The sequence below is a fragment of the Poecilia formosa genome, unplaced genomic scaffold (genome assembly GCF_000485575.1).
Source record: "Poecilia formosa unplaced genomic scaffold, Poecilia_formosa-5.1.2 Scaffold433, whole genome shotgun sequence".
Lineage (NCBI taxonomy): Eukaryota > Metazoa > Chordata > Actinopteri > Cyprinodontiformes > Poeciliidae > Poecilia > Poecilia formosa.
In genome coordinates this window covers 9,377-19,054 of record NW_006800372.1, presented here as the reverse complement: position 1 = coordinate 19,054, position 9,678 = coordinate 9,377, and the positions used below count along the sequence as shown (strand labels likewise).

General features: G+C 37.9%; 1 protein-coding gene across 4 annotated transcripts in view; it reads left to right on the top strand.

Moving 5' to 3' along the window:
• The window catches only part of LOC103155519 (attractin-like protein 1), a 128,996-nt gene extending 121,455 nt beyond the window's left edge, over positions 1-7,541 (top strand). The window contains exons 11-15 of one of the 4 annotated variants that reach the window (XM_016663630.1): positions 2,681-2,765; positions 3,484-3,695; positions 4,471-4,589; positions 4,893-5,009; positions 7,094-7,541. In XM_016663630.1, coding sequence (XP_016519116.1) covers positions 2,681-2,765; positions 3,484-3,695; positions 4,471-4,589; positions 4,893-5,009; positions 7,094-7,411 — 851 coding nt within the window. In that variant the 3' untranslated portion in view covers positions 7,412-7,541. The remainder of the gene's footprint in view (positions 1-2,680; positions 2,766-3,483; positions 3,696-4,470; positions 4,590-4,892; positions 5,010-7,093) is intronic. The other 3 variants (XM_016663633.1, XM_016663632.1, XM_016663631.1) reach the window with 3 other exon arrangements.
• The last annotated feature ends 2,137 nt before the right edge of the window (positions 7,542-9,678 follow it).

Genomic DNA, 9,678 nt, shown 5'->3' with positions numbered 1-9,678 from the left:
GTGATTTCTTTTTAAAAAAACAAACTGTTTTGTTTAGAAAACTTTTTTTTTAATTAAATAACTAATTTTTGTCTTGTGAACTTAAAAAGTTATTTGCCAAACATAAACTTTTATTTGCACACACCAGAAATCTTTTGTTGCGATTTTGGGTCCTGCCCATGACTTCATGTGAGAATCACAAGCAAAACTTTAAGTCAAACAAAAACTTAGAATATCAAGAAAAGATTTCTGACATGCACAAATAAGTTTGTTTTGCAAAAAATTTCACTTCCTGGGACAAATGTGTGATTTAAATGTTTAAAAAAGTTTTAAGCAAAACTCAGGCTTTTCCCATAGTGACATGGATTAACAATTCAATTTTTGCTTTTGTTTTTTTTATTTTGTCTGCAGTTCCATGTTAAAGTTTGATGCAGCTCTGCTTTCCTGAATGGACCATCTTCATCTCCACTGCAACAAACAGGCAGCTCTTTTTTTTGTAGATTACAGTCCACTAAAAGGTTGTGCCCTTGTTTATATTTTTAATAGTGTAATTCTGTAAAGACAAAATATGTAAAGCAGAGCTAAACCACCAGCTCTGATTTACACATCTTGCTAAATTGCGGGTTTGAATATTGCAATACTTTCCTATAACAAAATAGACCTGCAGAAAGAAATTACTAATAAAATATCTTACATATTCATAATTGTATGCTCTGTATAGAGATTTACCTTAGCTTTGATTGTATATTTCACAATTTTGTAATTTATCATTGTTTATTAAACTCTGAAAGCTGTGCAGCTTTGTTAATATTCTGTCCTAGAATGCGGTATGATGTGCCCTTTTTTTTTTGTTTTTGAGCACCTGCCCCTTTAGTGGTCTCTGCACGGCCCTGAGTCCAGGTAATTAGAACGAGGTAATTTAAAAAAAAATAAAATAAAAAAATGTTGTGTTGTGTTTTAATGTACAGCACTTTGTATCAGCTGTGGTTGTTTTAAAGTGCTTTATAAATAAAGTTGGTATGGTATGGTAAGTTTGTAGTTTATTGAATGTTCAGAAATTACAGCGGCTGTGATGAGCCAAGACAAAGGTAAAACAACCCGAACAGGTGATCAACTCTAAACCACTCACACCTTTTTACTCTTTCTCTCTGTCATTTAAGCACACCCGTTGCCATAGCAACCTCCTGCGCTCCACAAGCCTACCAGAGATTACGTTAAAAACATAACATTCAGTCCGTTACGATATTAGATTTTCAGGCTTGATAATTATTTTGCGATCATTAACAAGCGCTCCCTGAACACAGTGGTGGTTGATTTGTTAATTTTAAACTTCTGCTCTGCTAGTTATTTTGGTAATGGAACCGAAACGCACATAATTGCGCAACACCTTGTTGAAACAATAATCACTGAGATTAATATTGTTGTTGGGTCATTAATTTGAACACATTTTGTTGATTTCTTTTTTTTTTTTTTTTTTTGATAAAGTTACGAATGCTTTAAGCCAGTCAGAGGAGGACGTGCTGGTCTCAGCCTCCTGGCGGTGTTCAGTTTATCACCTAATGCCGAGATCGACTCAAAACCTTCCGCTATCGACATATTGCGCCCCTGCTCTAGCAAAGCACGAACAGTTCAGAAACAACATGAAATGGGAAAAAAGCAATCAGTCACGGCTGATTAGTGGGTGAACTCACGGCTGCACAGTGAACCCACTGATTTTTTACAGCCGCTCCCCTCTCTTGCAGGTACTGCGTACCCCCGCTAAATCTTTTAGGGGTACGCAGTACCCGACCGTATCCCCCTACTTTCACCCCTGTACAACACCCTAGATTTTTGACACTGACACAAGTCTCACAGTTATGAGCTGTTGCAGTGTCCTCTGCAGCGTCTCTCTCTTTAAAGACAAACTCTCAATTAGCAGCCGTCTAACGAGGTCATTAGCAATCCGGCGTCTTAAACTTTCCCAGCGATGAGCAGTGATGCCTTAAATGTTGAGATGACACATTTTCACTGAAGACTGTCTTACACAATTGCAGATCCTGTCATTTCCATATTAATTACGCTTTCGTCGTTAAAACATCACAGAGCTGTAAAATACAAATGGGGAAAAATACAAAAAGCTGCAATAATATTTACACAGGGGCAAAAATAAGAGAGAAGGGCTTTTTATTGAGTCATATTTAAGATTTTTATTTTTTTACGTTAAATCCACAGCCATAAAATTTGATACAAGGTTAGGAAAATATTTTTATGATTTGAATCTTGAGTCTCGTTCCATGTAAAGTTTTTCTCCTGATTTATTATCTCTAAATTTGATGCCAAATATGATGGACAATGATTTATACTCTGTATCAGTTTTCATACACCATTTTTTAAGTTTCAACCACAAACATCAGTGTAGTTTTTGTAATGTTGGAACCTGATTTGAATTTTTAGTTTAAAAATGATGCTTGTTTGGAGGTACAAATGTTCCATTTGACTAGTAGCAAATGGAACATTGACCAACATATTCCATGTGTATTTGCTTGATCATTTTAATGATGGCATTTGACGAAATGTAACGATTATTTCTTGTTTCATAATTGGTGACTGCATTATGTTTTTCCTGATATAAAGCAGTTTGAACCGCCTTGTTGCTGTACAAATAAACTTGACTTGATGTATAGAAACGCCTTTTTTCTCCTTCTGTATTGTTGTCTTTTAGCTTGTGATAAATGGACGGTCCTTCCTAGACCAGGACTCCACAGAGACGTCAACCGCTTCGGTCACTCTGCTGTGGTCAGCAATGGGTGGGTACCCTTTAAGATTCTGTGGTTTTTCTTGTTTTGCAACTTCATCCCTGTCAGTACGTGTTATATTTAGGTGCCTCTCCCACTCTTTGCTTCCTGTGAAGCTCTTTGTTTAGAAGCACCTCTATATGGAGATACAGTTCCTTCTTCACAGTTCTTCTACAGAAATTCAGGGTTTGGTTGGTTTTAGCTCTCAACATCGAATCATGACATCATTACATTGTGTGGCTGCTTTCTTCATCACTGAACACACAGCCTTGATCAGCCTTGGTGCTGATCAATTTTATTTTGAATTCAAATTGCAACCCTTCAAGAATTCAAAGGGATAAAAAGTGTTAACGTCAATTGCCTGGGATCAAAGTCAACCGGTTCATTCTTAGGGTAGGGCTGCCTCTAAATGTCAGCCCTAAATAAAAACTAGATGTCTGCTTCAAGAAATCCATCAGAATATGAGGGGATGTTCTTTCTTCCATTTGAAATGATGACCTGATCCTTTAACAACATTCACTCTCCAAAAAGTCAACTATGACCACGAAAATGTCAGCTTTCAACTTCAGAAGACCAGTTTCAAACTGAAAAGTTCTTTTGATTTCTAAAGGTCCTTTCTGCTGCCTTTTAATGTTTTCACCGGTAGTCATCTGCGCCTGTTTAAGATTGGCCACGTTTCTTCCTTCTCACACAAATCTCTCCTAAACTCTGTTATTATTGGGTTTTCTAGCATCATGTACGTCTTCGGAGGCTTTTCGGGTGTGCTTCTGAATGACGTGCTGGCCTACAACCCTCCGTCCTGCCAAGCCTTCTCGTCCCCAACTCTGTGTTTAGCGGCTGGGTCAGGAGTTCGCTGCCTCTGGGTGAAAAGCAGATGTCTCCCATGGGAGTCCAAACAGCACGATCACATCGTCCCGGCTTCTTTCTGCCCTGCACGACCCGGTAGGTCCACTCTGCTTACCGTTTCTATTTATCTACATCTTCCCAAAACAACAAAACCCTGCTGTCTAAGACGAACTTCACTCCCAGTAGGTTGATGACTGTAATTATTTTGAAAGCCTTTGATTTTGAAGCTTGTTTGCATATTGTAATTATGAGAACAGAGGTCAACAATGCCCCAATCAGCTCGTTTTAAACTAATTAGGAGAATCCTGAACCAGATGTAGCTAAAGCATTGCTTCTTTGTGTTCTACTTGCTCCATCACATTGCCAGTTCAAATGAAAAGTATTTTGAAAATTATATCACAAAATAGAGCTCAGATCCAGAACAACTGAATTACAATGATAAACAAAATGATAAATGCCTATCCCAAAAACATATCAGTTAGATTTTCAGATTAAAAGTGCCCTAAGGTAAGTCGAACATAATTTGTGCAGACACCATTTCTGCACAAGGAAGTAGCTAACAGTTGCATCAATTCTGTAAGGGAGTATGTGACTAGTGTTGTCTTTTTGCCTCCATTACAGTAACAGGCACATATATAACAGTGTAACAAGTTTTAGTTTTTAACAGTTTTATCGCACGATGTTTACTTTTCCTAAAAAGTGATACCTTAAAGGGCCAATAAGTGAAGAAATAACCATCCATAACCTGCTTTCTTGATTGACATTTCCATAAAAACCAACTGATCTTCCAGTCAGAAGGCAAACCAAAGTGGAGTTCTACTCTGGTAAAACGTTACTATATGCCGACCACCCTGTGTTGCTCTTCTTGCAGACAGCACAGACGAACAGTGCATTCGCTTCTCAGACTGCGCCAGCTGCACAGCCAACACCTGGGGCTGCCAGTGGTGCGAGGACAGGAAGTGCATCTCTGCCTCGAGCAACTGCACTGTGGTCAGTTCACCCAGGTTAAAAGTTTTAAAAACAATACATCCTGCTGTACTTTCTGATAGTTGTGCTGGAAAAAATCTGAGAAAATAATGGAAGTTAAAAATGCCCTATGTGTTCATGTGTGTTTATCTTCAGCATTTCACTTATTCATTCTACCTGTTTCTCTGGTTTTAATCTGAACAATTCTTTGTCTGTCTTTCTGTGGGTGCCTCTGTTGTTTTTCTCTCTCTATGTATGCTTGGCTGCATCTGAATTTGAAACTGTGAATGTTTCTGATTTTGTGTGTGTGTGTGTGTGTGTGTGTAGCTGACTCTGGAGCTGGCCCAGCAGCATGACGGTGCTTTGTCTCTGTCTGCACCTCCATCCATGTTGTCTGAACATCAGCTCAGCTTGTGGAAGCACGGCACACGAAGGAGGGGACATGTGTGTATTATTTTACAATACCAAGAATATTTCCTTTTCTGTCCAGCTGCACCCTGTTTTACATCATTTGAGATTATATGGAGATTCACTAATCTCCATATAAAAAAATGTATTCCATTTTGTGGAAACACTGATTTAATATAAATAATTAATATTGTAATTTAGTCATGAATTATGTTTAAATGGAAATCATCTTAGTAAACAAACAAAAAATATTTAAAGCTGAAATCTGGCAAAATTAAGACTGGCATTACAGAAATACAAAAAAAAATCTATTTAAATCAACAAATGAAATTACTACTTTACTTAACTCAAATAATATTATTGTTATGACATTGAAACACACAGGACTATGAGGAGTTGTTTAGGACAAAATCTATGTTTTGTCTCTCACACAAGTCTAAAGACTCATGCGTGCACACACAAAATATGAAAATTGCACATATATACGAGTAAAATGTCACACACGCATACAAATTTTCTCTCACACGCATACACAAAATATGAAAATTGTGCACACACAGCTAAAATGTCACACACGCTTACAATTTTTCTCTCACACATGCACAAAATACTAAAATTGCATGCACCAACTACTAAAATATCACACACGCATACAATTTTTCTCTCACACGCATACACAAAATACTAAAATTACGCACATAAACTACTAAAATAACACACACGCATACAATTTTTCTCTCTTGCATACACAAAATATTAAAATTGTGTATACACACTACTAAAATATCACACATACAATTTTTCTCTCAAACACATACACAAAATACTAAAATTACGCACATAAACTACTAAAATAACACACACACATACAATTTTTCTCTCACACATACACAAAATACAAAAATTGCTCGCATACACTACTAAAATATCACACATGCAAACAATTTTTTTCTCACATGGATACATAAAACAAAGATTGCACATATAAACTAATAAAATATAGACTAATTTTTTTGTATGTCATAGACTCATGTTTTGTATTTGTGAGAGTTGTCACGGAAGAGGCGGGGCATAATTTGGAGATCAGATCGTGCATGTGTTGGTACCACAATGAAGTTAGCTTCAAGTTAGATATTGCAGCTCCACGGTGCAAGCGGTGTTTAGCTCAAGGTTAATCCGATTTATGAACGCTAATTTCGGCCAACCGTTTTCTACCGCTCCCTCCTGAAGCGCTCGGAGGTTCACTTAGGGCTCTAACGCCGGCTTTAGCTCCACTTCCTCCTCAAGCGCTCGGAGGTTCACCTCGGGCTTATTCCGGTTCTAAGGCCGCTTACTCCGGCTCTAATGCCGGTTATAAGGCCGCTTACTCCGGCTCTAACTACTGTTAGCGGTAGCTCTAACACAATGCCAAGTTGAAAGGACATCATCAGCAACCTTACATAGGCAGTCACTGATGCTCATCCATTTGGACAAAGTAATAAACTCATTTATAAGGATTTTATGGTTCATCATAAGTGGAAAACATTTAAGACATGATATCTGTCACGAGTTGGATTCTCCCAGCAAAGTCATGCAAAGGTCAGAGCATGCAGTTCTCAAAAACACGAGATACATCCCAGACCAAAGTTTCTGCTTGCTGTTTATTCATGAAGTGCACTTGGTTTTTTTCCACATGGTGCTGTTTCATCTGTCAAGGGTTTTGTCCCCTTCAGCTTAGATTAAAATAAATTTTGAGCCGGGTAAAGACCAGATGATACTTACAATTACAATAAGCGTATATGTTATGTTTGCTAACTTCAGTTTAAATAAAAATAAGTTCCCTTGTGTTTGCTGAAGCTTAATATTTTACTCTCTGAACTGACACAGTCCCATCTTCCAGAATGAATTCTTCAATAAAAACTTCATCTCAGTATAAAATGCTCATATTGATTTCATTTTTCACTCTGCATGCTCTGTTTGACTTCTCATTCACCACGCCCATCACTCTTTATTCATTTTTCAGTGTGTCGCCACGCGCTGTGTATTGATTTCTCCCGGTTTATTGTATTTACTTGAGAATGAAAAACTTGGAAGTGAACTAATATTGTTTCCTCATTCTCTCTCTCTGTTTTTGTGAGAAGTCGGTGAGAGACTCGTCCAGGTGCAAGCGGCGGGAGGAACAGGAGTGTTTCCAACTGGCCAGCTGCTGGAGCTGCTCCCTGAACAGCAACTGTCAATGGGAGGTGCAGCAGCAGGAGTGCCAGGTGCTGCCCGGTGAGGATACACACTCATCAAAACACTTTATTAATGATCTTGGAAAAAACAAAGAAAAAAAAACACTTTCCACACTGATATTTCCCCCCTTGAATCAACCTGTTTATCATAAATTCTTAATGTCTTTTTTTGCATTATTAAATCAGTTGATTTATAAAGCACCAATTCGCAACAAAAATCATTAAAGTTCAATCACACATACTTTCCAGTTGATCGTAGTTGTCAAACAATACAGTAGGCACTGTTTACTATTCAAAGTAGATTAAAAGTTTCTATTTCAGGAAAACCAGCAGATTGCATTGAGTTACTGAATTGCAGCATTCAATCCATCCCTAATATCATATTATTGCTTAAGATAGAAATAACATTTTTAGATTAAACCTATAAATAAACTCACAACCTCAAACAAAGAGTAAAATCAACAGTATCCAAATCAAATTCACCAGTGAATTGATCTTAATATATTCAAATCTTAGAATATCTAGTACCGCCACTTACTGGTAGATTTTTTTTATGTGCTCATTTGGCTTCTTGTTGGTCTGATAAATCCTGTAGACTGACATCCACCCTAGTTTTAGCTCCATCCACCAAGATATTACCATTTAACAAAACTAACTTTTTCTGTCACACATCTCAGCAACATAAAGCAATATTTTTGAATAGAAAACTTTAATATAATGATTTTAATAGTGAGGATGTTTTAGGACACTGCTAACTACTGTATCTTGTCACCGAAATCTGTGATGACACGCTGGGATTAAAACACAAAACAAAACATGTAATTCACCACCAGCAGGTGGAACCGATGTCAACATTAGCCTCAAAATTTAAAAAAAAAATTCCTGAGCATGGCTAACGCAGTGTTAGGCTAAAGATTGCTGAACACCGGCTATAATTGTAGCCAGTGTTCTCTTTGATACTCTTTATCTTTTGCTCTGAGTCATTACATTTTTAATGTACATAAAAAAGGGAGAAAAATGCTTTTTCCCCAAAAAGCAAGCCCCTTGGAGCATCTGTGCCCAAGATGCTCCAAAGGGAGTATCTTGGGCATGTGAAGGATTTTGCTGCAACAGTCAAACAACGTCCTTGTTTCTATGTGAAGTTTCATTGGTTGAGGCTCTCAGTCCGCCAGACTAGCTGTGACTCACCAGTCTGTTATATCTCTGCCGAGAATGAAATATACACTTGGATTGGTTGTTCAGCTTCACTGAAGATAGAAAGTTCCTGTGCTTTCCAGGTCTTTTAAAACATTGTGATGGACCCTCTGTTGGTGGGTTGATGCAGCGTACATGTAACTAACTTGTTAGCTTCTTCCACCTTCGAGAATTCTCCAACAATCTCATATTAAAAATTGTAAATGAGAGGATCGTACTTAAAATCTTCTGCTCGTGGTATCCTCTGATTGGCCCGGAATCCATGAATGTCATGTGTATCAACAGAAAGCCACAACAACGATCTCTGTTTATTAGCGACTATCAAACAAAGTCGCCGAGCGGCTGAGTAGGGAAGTGGTTGTTGACACGCAAGCTGATTGAAACGTAAATCCAAGCTGCAGTTACAATGATTTTATTGTCAATATCCAAGGCAAAACAGTGTCCAAAGCAGCTTAAAACGGATCCGTAGAATTAAGAAGTGATCAAGGACAAAAACATAGCGGTCAGCAAAAAGTAGACCTCCCTAATCACCCACTCACTGAAGTCACCAGGTGAGCAACAGGTGATCTACAATTACTAATAACACCACGCGATCTCACACTACCCATATCCACATTCCGGCCCCTAATTATTACATCATTACACAGTAATAATTACTCATACAACACCATAACCTACATCACTACATCAAAACACACAATGAGATAACATAATGCATTCAAACAGTCCATGAAAGTCATTTGCAAATAGTCAAACAATCATTTCTTCTTTTCTTCAAAATAATCCATCCATAGTCGGTCAATCATAGGCCAGAGTTTACCAGCACTTAGCCTAATTATAGTCAGTCTGCGATGTATATCTAGTTATGACAAAATCAAGTCAAAAAGTCATGTCAAGAGTAGAGTCAAATGTGTTGTCTTCATTGGTCGAAAGTCTCCTGAAGAAGGCATATCTTTGTGATGGGTCTGCATAAGTAGCTGGTTGGGGTCTTAATCCAGACCTGACGTACAAGTCCATTTTTGTCAGGCACAGTTTCTGTGATTCTACCAATGATCCATGAACCACGAGGTGCAGAGTCATCCATTATAAGGACCACATCTCCAGGAACAAAGTTGCATCTAATTTTCATCCACTTTTGGCGCTGTTGAAGTTGAGGCAGATATTCTTTAATCCATCTCTTCCAGAACAGATCAGATATGTATTGGACTTGTCTCCATCGTTTTCGTGCATAAATGTCATCCTTCTGGAATAAACCCGGTGGTAAACTTGGATTAGACTTGAGTAAGAGAAGATGGTTC